Here is a 16730-nt window from a genome sequence, read left to right as displayed (position 1 = left end):
ATTTTCAATGGCAGGAGTATTTTGCCTCCTATGGGACGTTTGGAAATATCTGGAGACATTTTTGTGGTCACAACTGGTCATGGTCGGGAGGTCTTATTGGCATTCTGTGGGTAGAGGGAATGTTACTAAATGTCCGACAACACACCAGGAGAACCCTCCACAAAGAATTATCTGGCCCAATATATCAATATTGCTGAGGCTGACAAATTCTGGTTTAAATAAGTATCCAATATGGAGGATGAGTCTTTGTCTTTTTCCTTCTTCTGCGTATTGGTCCCCAGATTTTCCACTACTTCAGTTAGTTTTCATAACTGTAGATTCTTAAAAAAAAAAAAATGAACACTTTGGCCGGGTGCGATGGCTCATGCCTGTAATCCCAGCACTTTGGGAGGCCGAGGCTGGTGGATCACGAGGGCAGGAGATCGAGACCATCCTGGCTAACATGGTGATGCCCCATCTCTACTAAGCCAAAATACAAAAAATTAGCCAGGCGTGGTGGCGGGCACCTGTAGCCCCAGCTACTCGGGAGGTTGAGGCAGGAGAATGGCGTGAACCCGGGAGGTGGAGTTTGTCGTGCCACTGCACTCCAGCGTGGGTGACAGAGCAAGACTCTGTCTGAGAAAAAAAAAAAAATGAACATGTCATCCATACTTCTAAGGTGTTGTAAAGATGTGCAAAGTTTTCACTTTTTGCATCATATTCACATGTGGCTATATGCCTTTTTCTCTTCAAAGTTTTCTTTATCTTGATTACTTATCAGAGGCTTGACTGTTTTAATCTCAGTCTTTTGAAAGAATTCTCCTTTAGTTTTATTTTTTAAATCTAGTGGTTTTTCTTTTTTACTTTTTCCTTATGTCTTAATTATTTCCCCCTTTTTGTTTGTTTTGCTTTTCCTAGTTTAGTGGATCAATGTAATTTAAATTGCTTTTTAAACAAACATGTAAGGGTATACGTTTTCGTTGGGTGCTGTTTGACTTCATTGCACAAGTTTTAAAATCTACTTTTTAATAGCTTGTACTTTCTAAATTATTTCATTGCATCTTTTGTTCACATTGCTCTTACTATTAATTTTTTATTTTAATTAATTAATGAATTTATTTATTTATTTATTGAGATAGAGTCTTGCTCTGTAGCCCAGGCTGGAGTGCAGTGGCATGATCTTGGCTCACTGCAAGCTCCACCTCGGGGGTTCATGTCATTCTCCTGCCTTAGCCTCCCAAGTAGCTGAGACTACAGGTGTCTGCCACCATGTCCGGACATTTTTGTATTTTTAGTACAGATGGGGTTTCACTGCGTTAGCCAGGATGGTCTCGATCTCCTGACCTCATGATCCACCCACCTTGGGCTCTCAAAGTCCCAGAATTACAGGCATGAGCCACTGCGCCCAGCCCAAAAGCTTTGTGTTTTTACAGATATTAGACATGTTTAAGAAAAAAAATCTTAACAAAAACGTAGGAGAATAAGAGAAACATTTTTCCAAAAAAGAGAAATCATTGTGATTATTTTATCTTATTAGAATGTTGGATAATATAGTCTGCCTCATTAATCATCAAGCATGCTATGGGTTTTCCATTTTTATAGGATCTGTATCTCAGTTAAGGTAATACTGGTAATTTTTGTACTGTAATCAAAGATGAAAACTGTAGGCCAAAATCATAGACCTTGCATAGAAGCTGGATAATGAAGACAGCTATGGAGAAAAACATAGATACACACACACGGACACACATATATATAAAGTATACACACATATATTTTTTAAAGTTTGAAAGCTTTTAAAGCAAAAGCCGGCCCCTCTTCTCTTCCAGAGTGGGAGGCCTCTCCCCTCTCTTAGAGTGGGTGGGGACAGCGGTTGCATGGGCAGCTTTCCTTGTGAGCCACAGTTCTCTCTGGACACACTGCTGTCTGGCCACACCCCCTTTCCCTTTCATCTTTCTCATTGACCAATGGGCTTGGAGCATTAAGGCCACACCCCTATTCCACATTCTACTGGGGCCCTGGTTACGCCTCCTCTGGCTCAGTCACACAGCTGCCTGGTAGGTGACTGGAGGTGTTGATTAGTGCTCACTGGGATTTCGCTGACGTGGCCCCAACCCTGCCTCCCTACCCACCCTGCGATGGCAGAAGAAACTCAACAGAACAAATTGGCGGCAGCCAAGAAAAAGGTAAAAACGCACTAGGTCATAGCCCCTCAAACCAGCCACAGATCCCCTCTGATGACAAGACCCCTGCCAGAGTCCATACAACTCCTGAAGCACACTGGACTGGGCCCCCCAACCCCGGTGCCTCTGGGCTACCCCCACCAAAGTTTTGTCAGTCAGCCCCACCCCTTCAGCAAACAGCCCAGTCCTTGCCCTCACCAATCACCCCAGGGTGAATTGGGTGGGTGACTCTTGGGGCTTCCCACTCCATTACTGGGCCTTCATCTCCTGCTGCCCCAAGCTTGATCTCCCTGGGCTCTTTGGACTCTCATCTCCAAGGATCCAGGCCCCACCCCCTTTGGTCTGGTGACTGCTGGGACTCCCTGCTGCAGACTCTGCCCTCCCCTCCTGTTGCCTCAAGGTCGACCTCCCTGGGTTCTTTGTGCTGGCATCTCCAAGGAGCTGAGTCCCAACCCTGTACTTCCCTCCCCCGTCATGGAGCGGCGACTTGGACATGGTGCTGACATGGTCCCTCCCCCCACCAGGAGGAGTGGAATGTAGTGATGTCACAGTCCACCTGTAACTGTCATTACTGCAAGACTGGCCTTTGATCTTATGACCCAGTCCCCTAAGCATTCTCACCCCATTTCTGGTTCCTCTGGTCACAGCACAAATTTCCAGCTGGAAGGGGAATGGAGACTGGGACCTAGGAGCAAGCGGTTTCAGGCTGCCTCACTCCCTTACAGATGTTGATGGTGGGAAAATCCTACACTTCCCCCGTGAACTCAAAACGTTGACAGTATCTCTGGGTGGCAATGAGAGAATGGGTTTGGTTTGGTTTTCTCCCAGGCTTCTACTTTCCAGAGAGATTTTAACATTTTTTTCTGAGTTCTCCACCTCATATTCTCATTCTCCATGGTTCTGGGACCAGACTGCCCTTCAGTCAGTGGTCTCTGAAGTGAGATTCGCTCATCTTCTGTGGAATAGATCTTGGGAAACTGAACTTGACACCTTGAATCTTCCTCATATTATCTCAACCTTGGGCACTTTGAGTGCCACAGGATAAATGTGGGACATCTTTCTGAAGCATCAGTTTCCCTTGATTCTCTTGAGATCAAGAGAAATAACATGAATGTACTTAGGGATGACAGTCACTTAGGTTTCTAAGAGCATACCAGACTTCTCTCTGAAATGAGGCTTGGGTTGTCCTCTTTCTGATAAATTCTGATTTAAGAGAAAGGCTGCCTTCTGCCATGAGGACACATTGATATAAAAGTTTGAGGGGTACTGGTGCACTTCTTCACACTAACAGATGTGTGAGGATGTATGACTCTAAACCACATGGCATACAGTTCCTGCCTACTTAATGTTTACTTTTCTACCTCTGCCTCTGGGTTTGGTCCCTGCCAGCTGCTGATTCTTGGCAAAACCTCAGAGCTTGGAGTCAGAAGACTGAGTTTCAAAGTTCCAGTATTGCCTTTTTCTTTTTTTTTTCTAGCCATGATATCAATCCCTCTCAGTCACTAAGTGAGTGTGACAACACCTTGTACTGTTGTTGGCATCATTAAATCAGATGGTGTGTAAGTGTATTTTGTAAAAACTGTAAAGGAGGATGTGGCTGTAGGGGCTGACAGTTCTCATGAGTATTACTGCTCTTCTTTCCAACAGTTAAAAGAATATTGGCAGAAAAACAGCCCTAGAGTTCCAGCAGGAGTGAACAGGAACAGGAAAACAAATGGCAGTATCCCTGAGACAGCCACTTCTGGTGGTTGCCAGTCACCTGGGGATGTGAGTCTTGGCTGGCCAGGCTTCTGGGGACAGGGGGGCCAAGGGGCAATAGAGGGTAATTTTTAAGATTGTAGATGGACTGCTGGGTACTGGTTAAGAATTCTGGCTTTAGCTGGGTGTGGTGGCCCATGCCTGTAATCCTAGAAATTTGGGAGGCCAAGGCAGGCAGATCATGAGGTCAGGAGATCCAGACCATCCTGGTTAACACGGTGAAACCCTGTCTCTACTAAAAATACAAAAAAATTAGCCAAGCATGGTGGCATGTGCCTGTAGTCCCAGCTACTCAGAAGGCTGAGGCAAGAGAATGGTGTGAACCTGGGAGGTGGAGCTTCCAGTAGCCAAGATTGTGCCACTGCACTCCAGCCTGGTGACAGAGCAAGACTCTGTCTCAAAAAAAAGAAAAAAAGGAATTCTGGGTTTGAATCCTGCCTCTCCATCTGCTCTGCTAGGGCTATGATTTAGGGCAAGATGCTTGACCTAATTGGGCCTCTCTTTTCACATCTGTATAACAGAGGTGATACTGTTTGACTTCCACTTGTGAAGTTTAAATGAGATTTGTTATTGTTGTTTTTATGTTAATCCCTAGTACATGGCCTGCTGTAAACACTCAGGACACCCAGGATATGGTCATTGCTGTTTGAGTTTCCTCATCCCCAGTCTCAAGGGGAAGCCAGGACAATGAGAACAGTCACTTGCCATCAGGAATCACTGAAAGGGTCCCAGGATGGGATGGTGGGGAGATAAGAACCATGAGAGAAGTTAGCATAAAGGAGTTATGGGACAAAGGATCCAAGACAGGCAGAAAAGAAAATGTTGCCAGTTGATGGGGAAGAAAGGAAGTCAGAGGACTCAGACACTGTGGGGGACAGAACATCTCCATATGCGCTCTCATCTCTTGTAGTCAGCAAGAGATTTCCACAGGGAAGGCCCTACATCATCTGCTACCCTGAAGGATCTGGAGGTAAGAGGCTCTGGGCACAGGTGCTGTGACCCTTCAGGTCAACCCTCCAACCTCCTCCTCCAGGTGGGACTGGGTGCCCCTCTGCCAGCTGAGACAGCCCACACACACCCCAGCCCTAATGATTATTCTCTCTACCTCTCCCCCAACTCCTCCTCCACCTCTTCCTCTCTGCATGTGCCTCAGAGCCCATGCCAAGAACTAGCAGTAGTCCTGGATTCAAGGTCCGTAAAAATCAGTCAACTGAAGAACACCATCAAAGCTTTGGTAAGAGTCCACTGGGGTCCCCTGATTCCACACTGCCAATCCTGGGCTCCAGTTTCCCCTTGGGGCCCTGAAGAAAGGGGCTGGGGGCCCCTGGTGCCCAGGACAAATAGGGAGCTGGGGTGCCCAGGCCTCACCTGGAGGGACCCCAGAGCATGCAGCATGGCTCTTCTTTTGCTGCCCTCTTTGCCAACTCTCTCCTCTCCAGACACCCGTGCTCGAGTCCTTGCTACACAAGCCCTGGGGTTGTTGCCTCTCGGGGAATTGGTAGCCTGACTGGTTATCAGGGGCCCTGTATTTCTGCCATGACTCAGTCCCTAATTTGCTCTTTGATTCTCAACAAGCCACCTCTCCTTTTTAGGCTCGTGTTTCCAGAGGAGGTAGTGAGTATCAAAGGTCTCTGTTAGCTCTTGAGTCTGAGATTTAAAGGCCCACTAGAAAGGAAACCTCAGGGCCAAGGGCTCCTGTCTGTCCTTTTCCATCCTATATCTGCTGTGAAGAACCATACCTGGCCTGTACGTGCTCAGTACATGTTTATTGAATGAACCCACTTTTCTAAATCACAAGCTGCCAGAAGGAGGGGCCTTTCTGAAACTCCGTCTCTAGAGGTTTATGTTGCTGTCCTCTCAAGAGATTCCAGATTCAGACTTTGAGTTCTGTGGCTGTGGGCAAAAGCCAACAAAGACCCAAATCCTCTGTCCTTGGGAGCTTGAGGAGAGTTTACCAGTTCGTGTTCCCATTATGTCTGAGAACTTTGCCTTGAAAATCCATTCCTGGCCCCTGCCTACCGCTTCCTGGTCTGGGGAATAGAGTTGAGGGGGCCACCCTCCATCACCTTAATTTGACTTTCCCCACAGAAACAACAGAAGAAACAAGTGAAACATCAGCTGGAAGAAGTAACGTGATTTCTTTGTTTGCTCACGAGATGACTGCAGGGTTTGGGGGGCACTCAGACATAGAGGCCCCAGTCTCGTCTCACCTACTCCCAGCCTGGGGAAGAAGGCTCACTCCTCAGATTCCACCCCATCCCCACAGGGCCCCTGATAACCTGGTCCCATGGGTGGGCCTGTCCTGGGGCATTGGTGGCATTCTGGGTGCATGTCTCTTGCTGTGCCATCTCTGCCTTTCCCTGGTGAGAGCTCTGTCTTCCTCTTCCTACAGGAAAAGAAAGCAAACAACAAGAAACAGAAAGCCGAAAGGGAGCTAGAGGTGAGTGGAGGGTGTGAAGTTTCCTCCTGTCCTCCGGAGAATGTTTCTTTCCTTCTCTTTCAGCACTTGCTTGGCTTTTCTCCCAAAGGTTCAAATCCAGACATTGAACATACAGAAAGGGAAGCTAAATACACACCTGTACCACATGAAACGTTCTCTCAGATACTTTGAAGGTGAGAATCTGGGCACCCTGTCATCCTTCAACCTGGCACTTTGACAGGTCTTCAGGGGGAGTCCTTTGGGACCCATCTCAACTCTCTCATTACAGAAGAGTCAAAGGATCTGGCTATCCACCTGCAACATTCATTGCAGCGTAAAAGAGAGTTAGAGCAGGCTCTCTCTGCTGTCACCACCACACAGAAGAAGAAGGCAAACCAGGTGAGTCCAACCACCTGCCCCATCCCCTGGGAGCCTGGCTTCACAGATGGAGGAGTGAGCCTAAAGGTCCCTTCTGCAGGATGGAGTGTCCTGCCCAGAAGGCAGCATGGCCATTTCTTGCTGCTTTTTTAAAAGGTTTTTAGTGGCAGCTTGGGGCTGAGTCAGCTGCTGTGTGTGAGTTGAGGGGCACTGTGTGGAGTGAGCACTGGACGCAGAGCTTGGAGGCCAAGTGCCTGCCCCGCCCTTACCTGGCTGTGGTCTTGGGCAAGTCCTAGGTGGGGTATTGGGTACTTGTACTGTGAAGGTACAGAAGAGTACTTCTAGTATTTTACCATTTCTATAGAAAGAGGAAATGTGTGCATGTGTGTGTTTGTGTACATACTATGATAATATACATAAAACATGTCTGCAAGCATTCATAAAAAATTCAGGAGAGAGCAACAAGTTGGCTGGGAGATACTTCCCTTCTGTACCTTCTGAGTTTTGGACTATGCGAATGTATCATCCTTTCAAAAAGTGAACAAAAGATTAATTTTCCCCCTCCTATCTGTGCCCCCATCCCCAGCAAGAAAAATGGGCTTAGAGAATTGGATAGACCTGGGTGTTTATATCCCAGCTCTGCCTAAGTGAACTCAGGCAAGCACTTAACCTCAAATACTCCATGTTTTTTCATCTATACAAAAGAGGTAATCATAGTAACTGTCTCCTATGGTGGTTGTGAGGATTAAACGGGATTGTTAGCATTGTACCTGGTGAAGCATTCCACAAAGGTTCAAACAGTGGTAATAATAACAGTAATAACAATAGCAATATTATCTGATCTCTCTGGGCCTCTGTTAGCCAGCTATAAATTCAATCTCATTCCCTGTCCCTTCCAACTTTACTGAGTTCTTTTAAAAACCAGACCACGGGCTTGGAAATGCCTTGATCTTTACTGAGCAAGTTGTATATTGGGCCTAGCCCTAGCCCTTTTAAGGGGCACTGTGTGGAATGGCCCGGGCTCACCAGATTGAAACTGGTCACTCTTCACCATCCAGTTTTCCAGCCACAGTAAAGCACGTATGGAGTGGAAGTTAGAGCACTCCATCCAGGAGCAGGCACTGCTGAAAGCGCAGGTGACACAGGTGAGGTTTTCTGAGGGATGGATGTGGAAGGAAGATGACCCCAGGTGGCCAGGAGCAGGAGAGGACCAGTGACAGCCCTTCCTAACTTCTGTGCCCATTCTTGCAGTTGAAGGAGTCATTTAAACAAGCCCAATTAGAAAGAGACGAGTGTGTGCAACATCTAAAAGGAGAGAGGGCCCGGTGGCAGCAGAGGATGAGAAAAATGTCGCAGGAGGTGAGATCTGACCCTTCAGCACCCCCACCTTAGATAGGTCACTGGATCTTTCTGGGCATCTTTAAAATGGCAATAGTACAGCCAGAGGTGGTCATGGGTCTGGGCTTTGTGGAGGTGGGGGCAGAGAGGGAGATGGCAGCCTGTCCAGCCACCAGCCCCTCTCTCCAGGGCCCTTTCCCCTTGTGCTTTCGGCAGGTTTGCACATTAAAGAATGAAAAGAAGAATGATATGCGTCGGATAGAGAAGCTGGAGAGGAGCTTGTCCAAACTGAAAAACCAGATGGGTAAGATGGGGCTGGCATGACCTGGGAGCAGGATTGGCATCAGAGGGCTGTGAGGGTGGCTTAGAATGCCCCAGGGAGGTAGGTGGATGCAAGGGCTTTGAGGCAGAGGGAAAGAGGTCTGTGCCAGGAGATGGCAAGTCTTGTCATCTCAATAAGTCTCAGTGTCTCAGTGTCCCCATCAGCAAGGAGGGCCCACTGTCAGTCACCTGCAGTGCTCTTTTTTTGAAACTGGTTTGGAAGACTGGCTACCATCCCGGTGCGTGGAATCATAAGCAGTGAGGCCAAGTTTGGGGAGTCTGAGAGGAGCTGTGCACCAAGAGGAGGGTTTTTGTTTTGTTTTGTTTTTTTGAGAATCCAGAGGCCCTTATTATCTGCTTCCTTTCTCAGCGGAACCCCTGCCCCCAGAGCCCCCAGAGCCCCCAGCAATGTCCTCCAAGGTGGAGCTGCAGCACCTGAGGAAGGAACTAGAGAGAGTGGCAGGAGAGCTCCAGGCCCAAGTCAAAAACAATCAGCGCATAAGCCTCCTGAACCGGGGACAAGAAGAGAGGATTCAGGTGCAGGAAGAGAGGCTTCGGAAGCAGGAGGAGAGGCTTGAGGAGCAGCAGGAGAGGCTTCAGCAGCTGGCCAAGCCACAGAGCATCTTTGAGGAGCTGGTGCGTTGCCCCACCGGGGGAGCCTGCCCTCCTCCCTAGCCCTCCGGGCCTTTGTTTCCCCACCTCTAAAATGGGGCAGTGTAGCCCTCATGTGAAATGTTACTTCTAAGGGCACCTGTGAGCCAGGTGGCTGTGGGAAAGAGGGGATGATTTTTCTAACCTGCCTCCACCCTTCCTGGTGCCATGGGAGGCAGACACCAAGTTCTGGGGTTTCCAGCTGCAGTGGGTGGCTGCTGATTGCTTCTCTATGTCCAGAACAATGAGCACAAGAGCGCACTGCAGTTGAAGCAGCAAGTAAAGGAGCTACACGAGAAGCTTGGTGAGGTGAAGGAGACAGAATCCTCCACCCCATCCAAGAAGGGCTGTGAGGCGGGCAGCAGCCTCTGGGGAGGGGAGGTGCCAAGCCAGGGGCAGCTCCAGCCTGGGGGCAGGTGACCCCAGCACTCTCCAGAGCAGTACTGTGACTGTTTCTTGCTTCCTGCCCTCTGACTTTTAGAGGTGGGTAGCCCTGGGCTCCTCTCAGGTCTGGACATCATCATCCCAGCTAGAGGCATGGAGCCCCCAATCACAGGGGAAGAGACGGTGGTATAACAGGCTCCTTATGCCAGGTGCAGTGGCTCATGCCTATAATCCCAGCACTTTGGGAGACTGAGGCAGGAGAATCACTTGAGGTCGGGAGTTTGAGATCAGCCTGGCCAACATGGTAAAACCTCATGTCTACTAAAATTACAAAAAAATAAAATAAATATTAGCAGGGCATTGTGGCACATGCCTGTAATTCCACCTACTCAGGAGGCTGAGGCATGAGAATCGCTTGAGCTCAGGGGGTGGAGGTTGCAGTGAGCTGAGATTGCACCACTGCACTCCAGCCTGGGCCACAGAGTGACACTCTTGTCTCAAAACAAAACAGAAAGACTCCTTAGATTAAAACTGGATTCCAGCCTGGTTCCACTGGAATGGTTCACCATTCAAGTACTTTTCATCTCAAAGTCTGTTTCTTTAACTTCAAAGGGAAGTTAGCATTTTCCTTACAGAGGTGCTGAGGATTAAATGAGAAGAGGGTATGAGATTTGAGGCTGGGGAAGGAGGCATGGGGTTCTAGGAAAGGGAGGCAGTCACTTAGGCCTGGAGCAAGGGGCCAGGGGCCTGGGCAGGTGACAGAGCCCCACAGTGCCCTCGCTACCCCACTAATGGGCCCAGAATCTGGAAACCAGCCACCACGTGCTCTCACGCCCAGGATCTTCCTGCAGGTGGAGCTGAAGAGCCAAGAGGCTCAGAGTCTGCAGCAGCAGCCAGACCATTACCTGGGTCACCTGCAGCAGTACGTGGCCACCTATCAGCAGCAGGTGGCCGCCTATCAGCAGCTGACCTCTGAGAAGGAGGCGCTGCCCAGGCAGTGACTGCAGCAGACCCAGCTCATGAACCAGCTGCAGCAGCAGGAAGCTTGGGGCAAAGCGGTGGCCGAGATGGCCTGCCAAAAGTTGCAGGAGACCCAGGGGAGGGAGCTGTGGAGGACAGGGCCGTGAAGGGGATGACCTGGCAAACTCCATCCCTTCTCACTCTTTCCTGTCCCCTTAGGAGCACCTGGAAGCTACCAGCCAGCAGAACCAGCAGCTAACAACCCAGCTGAGCCTCATGGCTCTCCCTGGGGAAGGTACGGGAGACCGCTCAGAGGAAGAGGAGAGAGCCCCAGGAGGAAGGGGGGACTGTTAGCAGCATAGGATTGAGGAGTTGGAAGAGACCTTTAGAACAGCTGGTCATTATGCCGACCGGGTGCCTGCACTAAGTTCGGCATCAGTGTGTTGACCTCCTGTGAGCAGGGGGCCACCAAGTTGCCTAAGGATGGCTGAACTGGCCCAGGTCAGAAAGAGAGCAGGTCAGAACTCCCACATCGACCAGTAGTGGGAGTGTGCCTGGGTGGAATAGCAAGATTTTGATTCTTAAAAGTACAAATAAAGAAGAGCAGCTCATTCCTCTCTGGGAAGGGGCTGGCTCAGGGTTACACAGTGAGGGTGGAGGCAGAGGTGGGCCCACAGTACCTCCCTTGTTGGGTTGTCTGAAGACCCCTCTGGCCACCCCCCACAGGAGATGGAGGAGGACATCTGGACAGTGAGGAGGAGGAGGCACCTCGGCCCATGCCAAGCATCTCAGAGGACCTGGAGGGCAGGGAGGCCATGGTGAGCCTGACTCCCCCTGCACCCATTTTGCCACCTTCCTCTGTGGTCCCTCCAAGACCCCTTTATGCTCTTAGTTTCCCTGCATTCTGGTTTCTCTGGACCCTCACCCCTTCTGGGAGCCAGTGGTCAGACACCATTTCACCCGTAACAAATGTGTACTCTCTGAGGCCCCAAGGGAAGGGGTTGCACTCCACCTCTCTGCCCCATTTGCTGTGTGTATGCCCCTACAAGAATGCTCATGTCTTGCCCTCAGGTGGCGATTTTCAAGTCCGCTGGAGCCAGTGTCCAGGAGGAGCAAGCAGGGTTACAAGAGCAGGTGAAAAAGCAGAGGGTGTGCTGCCAGTGCCTGGCTCACCCGGTGGCCCCGGCCCTGAAGGAGCCAGAGGCAGTGGTCCCAGCCCCAGGGACTGGGGGCAAGTCTGTGAGTGGGGAGACCCACTGGGCCCTGCAGGAAGTCATGGAGAAGCTGGCCCATGCCAGGACTCACCTCCACCTTCTCCATGACTTGAAAATGCCACCTGAGGGCAGGTCGCTGCCGAGATGTGACCGCAATATTTTGGCTCCAGAGCGGCTTTATGGACCACCTGGAGGAGAAGGCAGACCTGAGTGAGCTGGTGAACAAACAAGAACTTCGCTTCATCCACTACTGGCGAGAGAGATGCCATCAGTGAGTGGGAGGCCAGGGCACCACAGGGGGAGCTGCAGGGCCGTCAGAGGGACCCCAGCATCTGAGCCCTGTCTTCTTGCAGGAAAATCCATCACGTTTTAACAGAGCCAGGGGGCAGTGCCAAAGATGCGGCACTGGGAGGAGGACATCATCAGGCTGGCCCAGGACAGGGAGGAGATGAAGGTAGGGTGTGCAACATCTCTGTGGGGGTGGGGGTGGGGGTGGGGTGGGTGTGAGGGTGGGTGCAGGCAGCGGCATGACAGCTGAGCACCCCTCCCTCCAGGTGAAGCTGCTGGAGCTGCAGCAGATGGTATTGCGGCTTATAGCAACTACAACAATGGTCACAGAAAATTCCTGGCTGCTGCCCAGAACCCTGCTGATGAGCCCGGTCCAGGAGCCCCAGCCCCCCAGGAACTTGGGGCTGCAGACAAGCAGGGTGGTGAGTAGAGCCCTCAGGCGGGGTGGGCAGGCAGGAAGAGGGGTTCTCCCACTGTGCTCAGATCTCCGCCTCCCTCTCTCCAAAGATCTTTGTGAAGTGAGCCTCACCTCCTCTGCTCAAGGAGAGGCCAGGGAGGGTCCTCTCTATGACAACCCTACCACACAGCCAATCGTGCAGGACCACCAGGAGCACCCAGGCTTGGGCAGCAACTGCTGTGTGCCATTCTTTTGCTGGGCTTGGCTGCTGAGAAGAAGGAGATAAACATCACTGTCATCAAAGAGCTGCTCAAGAAATTTTTAAATAAGAAACCAAGTTATGGGGTTAATCTCCTACACAATTCATTTACTTCATTTGAATGTTAGAGTCACTCATGATTATTTGTGTTTCTAATTTATAGTTTAAGTTTATTTGTAAAAAGTTAAAAGAGAGTGGGTCTCTGTGGCTCTCACTGATGTTCACTCTGGCATCCTTTAGCATTTTTCTTTTTTAATTTCATAATTGTAGGTCATTAGCATGCATATCGAGTTTGCCCTTATGTGGTGGGAGTTCAAACACACAAAGACCCACTCTTTGCAGAAAATTGTTCTCGTTGGTTTGGAATAGGCTGCCATGCTTCTTTAATGTTATTGCAGCATGTATATTCACTACAGAATTGAGACAAAATTTGCCTATGTTCTACTGTTGTTTGATCTAATCTTAATCACAGTGAGCTCTTCATTAGCTCAATATGTAGTTTGCCCCCAAGTGTGCACTGTTTATTACTTTGTAATATGCCACTATGAGTACTGACATTTAGAGTTGTTTAAAGGCCGAGAACTGGAAACAGCCTTTCCTCCATTTTCTGTGTGTTGGTGATGGGAGTAATAACCTTTTGGGGGAGCTTTTTAAATCTCACAGAAGAGGAAAGTGGCCTCCTCTGGCAGGTATGTGCAGGACAGAGTGTGTTTCATCTGTTCCAGTGCCAAGAATTAGCGCTGTATTATGGTGGTTCCCTTAGGATTTGTATGTGCTCTGGGCTCATGAAGATATTGCATCAGGAGCTGCAGCAGTTGTACTCTTTTTTGATGACCTAAAAAGGGCTTATTTCTGAGGAATGAAAGGTTCCCATCGTTGACTGTGGATGTGGAAAACCTTTCCTAGCTTAGAGCATTTGTGTCTACAATACATTTTAAAGTCAGAGTTCATGTTACCTGTTTTAATCACATGACTTCCTGTCCCAGTTCACAAAAGGGCGCTGGTGGGCATTCTTCTTAATGTATTTAGTAAAGATCATAAGAAATCCTTTACGAGTTCAAATGTCCCTGGAACAGGCATACAGGCTCTAGTCAAGAATGAATTAGAGTGAAGGAAAGCTGTGTGGTGCCTGGCATTCCTCTCTGTTCATGGAGCTTCTTTGAGGCTTGAAGATTGATTTTACCATCTAGACATCTCTGGCTAATACCTATTCTTCAACCACCTTGGTTACTCTGACATAGGAATTTACTTCTTTTCCTTGAATGGAAAACACTTTAAAAAATAATAGAAACATTATTATAAACTAATATATGTGAGAGTGCTTAGTTGAAACAAAAAGGAATTTTAGTACACAGTATTATACTATGTTTGAAAATCAAGGAGAAGTTTATGAAACTTAAAATGTTTCCAAACTGCAGTGCAATCTACTGTTTGTGAATGTCAATGTATTATCAGGAAACGTGTCCATACCGTCACACAGTTATATTTTCTCACAGACTTCTTTACAAAGAGTGAAATATGTTTTTGTACCTCTCTGTTTCAGTCAGGGACATATTTAGTGCAATATTCATGTGATTGTGCCTACGCATGATGAATGAATGCATTTCAGTCATATATTGCCTAAATCATAACTTGATGCTTGGGAAAACTTCATGAAGTTTTAATGTCTGTATTCCAGAACACATCACATTATTAGGATGTAGGGAGATATGTATGTGTGCTCCCTGGTGTGGGGATTTCTAGTTACTAGACCATCTCCATATTTAGCATTTGGCATCCTCATGATACTTCTATGACATTAACAGGAGAGCAGCAGTACGATTTTACCGATGGAATAACAGATTTGCCAGCATTCACTGAAAGAGGGCAAATATTCGGTCCTTGTGACTTCAACTGACTCTTCCAAATTTTATGAATGTATCAATGTATTAGATAAACCCAGTTTCAGAATGATAAAGAAAAAATGTTAGACCAAATAATGTGGCTAATTAACAGTGGTACGATTTCTAGCCCGTGGGTTTAAAATGCACTTAAAGTCCTGTTCTTGCCTTTTATTTTCTGAACTTGCTGCTTTTGCATTCTTTGTGTTCAGTTTAAAGACAGTTTCTTTAAGAGCATTTTAAACCCACGTGCTAGAAATCGGACCACTGTTAATTAGCCACATTATTTGGTCTAACATTTTTTCTTTTATCATTCTGAAACTGGGTTTATCTAATACATTGATAAATTATTTCAAAGATACTTTTATCATTGAAATCACTTCACTTTACCCTGATAAACATCAGTGACTACGAATGACCTTCAGATAGCGTTTAGCATCTGTAACCAATCTGACAATAATGTGTTCATCAGGTGCCTATGGATTAAATCACACACTGGCATATTTAAGCTGAAGGTCAGTCTGGAAAATAAATTTACTATATTGACTGAAATACCACTCTTTGTGTAGGTATTTGTCATATATTTAAGAAAAAGCTAAAAAGAATGGAAATTGTATGACAATAACTTAAGTCTTTCTTCAAAGTGCATGCCGTCTTTTGCGATACCCCATTCAGCCAAGTATTTGTGCTCTTCCTCATTCAGTATAAGGCAGCTTTCAGTTTGCTTAGAAGGCAACATTGGAATGTTAGAATTCATCAGAAACATAGAATTTTAAAATGTGAGTCCCGCTGAATACATTTGAGTTTCTGTAGGAAGAACCAGAACACCTGAAGATTGCAGTATATAATAATCATTTTAAAAGTATTTGATTAAACCTGATAGATTTTCCAGAAATGAAAAAATATCAGCTCTAAAACCAAAGCTGATTTTTAGAAAATTTGAAAATGTAAATCAGCCCTATCCATAATATATTTTCTGTAAAACTTTATCTTGAAGAGTCATTTTAAAATAATATAACTATTAAAAAATGTAACTGCTATCTTAATGTTCTGAAATAAGTTAAAACATTTTAAAATATGAATACTGTAGTGTAAAAGAAAGAAACGGTGGGAAGGAAAAGCAGAGAATGAAATGGCAATTCCAGTCCAAAGCTTTATTTGCCAAGTTTTCTTAGAATGAATTTTACCAATTTATGAATTCTTGTGAACAGAATGTGTCATGGAAATACTGAAAGATTTTTCCCTAGAGAGGCATTATTGACTGCTGGTGTGATGCTACTGTAATGTAATAAATCATTAAATTGTTTCAAAGTATTGTTTTTGCCTTAAAATTTTATTTTGCGTTTCTTGAAAACTATAGTATTAAAGGTATTGATACGTGCAACTGCTGGGCATGCTTCACATGAGATAATATGTTTCATTTTTTCACAAAATTGTAACATAACTATGCAAGTGTTTATTGAAAGAACACAAAATAAAAAAGTTATGGGATTAGAAAAAATTATGAGGTTAAAAAGTTATGGGATAAAAAATGTACAAAAGTTGTGGAAAAAAAGTAGAAAAAATTTTTATGAAAAGTTACAAAAAAAGTTATGAAAAAGAAGTTATGGGATTTTTTTTTAAAAGTCATGGAAAAAAAATAAAAATTATAAGCAGGCCCCTGTTAGCAAAGCCTGGAGAAGTGGGGCTGGAGTCTCCCCCGCCACCATGTCCCTACCACCCCTTCCCAGGCACCCCTTTACAATTACGGTAGCAGGACAAGACCTCTGTCTAATGGGGAAAGACAAACAGACCCTTTGCCACCTTGACCAAGGCTGAGTCCCTAAATTTCTGGGTGATGATGATTGTTATTTAAGAGCCAGAGGCTGGTGGAGTTGGTTTGTTTGGAGGAGGCCTGATGGCCCCCTTACTCTCACCATAGCAACTTTTCCCTCAGGGGGGCTCCCTTCTTATTCAGAGAGGCAGGATAGTGGGGCTAACTGTGGACCAGGCGAGGGCACGGGCTGCTGGGGTGGCCCCCCTTCCCCAGTGTACATATTGTGTCTGTGTAAGGTTTTGTATATTCCAGAGGGTAGGGCCGCCCCGTATCATACCTAGCTGAGGTTGGAGCTGGCACATGGGGAGGAGGTTCTAATAATTATTTGTGGCTGGGAAACTTATTTATTGCTAGTATAGGACAGAGGAAGGGGGCGGGGATGGGGTCATGGCTCCCTGGTCATGCGACTCCTGTTTATTTTGCTTTTTATTTTGGACAAAACGGATTTAGCCATACTGCTCGGCCTGGTGTGTTCCCGTTTCCCTCACTGGGTCCTGGAGTTTGT

The 16730-nt window shown here is 47.1% G+C and overlaps 2 protein-coding genes across 4 annotated transcripts in view; one reads left to right on the top strand and one right to left on the bottom strand.

Annotated features, from left to right (window-relative positions):
- LOC129050364 (putative GED domain-containing protein DNM1P46) overlaps nucleotides 1-16730 on the bottom strand; it is an 87915-nt gene that overhangs the window by 67497 nt on the left and 3688 nt on the right. The window lies entirely within an intron of this gene.
- LOC129050319 (golgin subfamily A member 8H-like) lies at nucleotides 865-15723 on the top strand. 3 transcript variants are annotated; one of them, XM_054532274.1, is made up of 19 exons: nucleotides 865-2165; nucleotides 3810-3929; nucleotides 4831-4890; nucleotides 5074-5154; nucleotides 6009-6047; nucleotides 6313-6360; nucleotides 6449-6533; nucleotides 6629-6738; nucleotides 7776-7862; nucleotides 7969-8076; nucleotides 8272-8359; nucleotides 8747-9012; nucleotides 10591-10666; nucleotides 11098-11189; nucleotides 11443-11505; nucleotides 11756-11838; nucleotides 11939-12039; nucleotides 12140-12295; nucleotides 12381-15723. In XM_054532274.1, exons 1-19 carry the CDS (start codon nucleotides 2118-2120, stop codon nucleotides 12554-12556), a joined length of 1887 nt encoding a protein of 628 aa, XP_054388249.1. In that variant the 5' UTR covers nucleotides 865-2117; the 3' UTR covers nucleotides 12557-15723. The 3 variants fall into 3 exon arrangements, with proteins under 3 accessions (XP_054388249.1, XP_054388248.1, XP_054388252.1); XM_054532273.1 differs by having other exon boundaries at nucleotides 11756-11856; XM_054532277.1 differs by lacking the exon at nucleotides 11443-11505 and having other exon boundaries at nucleotides 11756-11856.

Source organism: Pongo abelii, chromosome 16, assembly GCF_028885655.2.
Source record: "Pongo abelii isolate AG06213 chromosome 16, NHGRI_mPonAbe1-v2.0_pri, whole genome shotgun sequence".
Taxonomy (NCBI): Eukaryota; Metazoa; Chordata; class Mammalia; order Primates; family Hominidae; genus Pongo; species Pongo abelii.
Note: the sequence above shows the minus strand (reverse complement) of the source record. Positions and strands in the feature narration are given on the sequence as shown.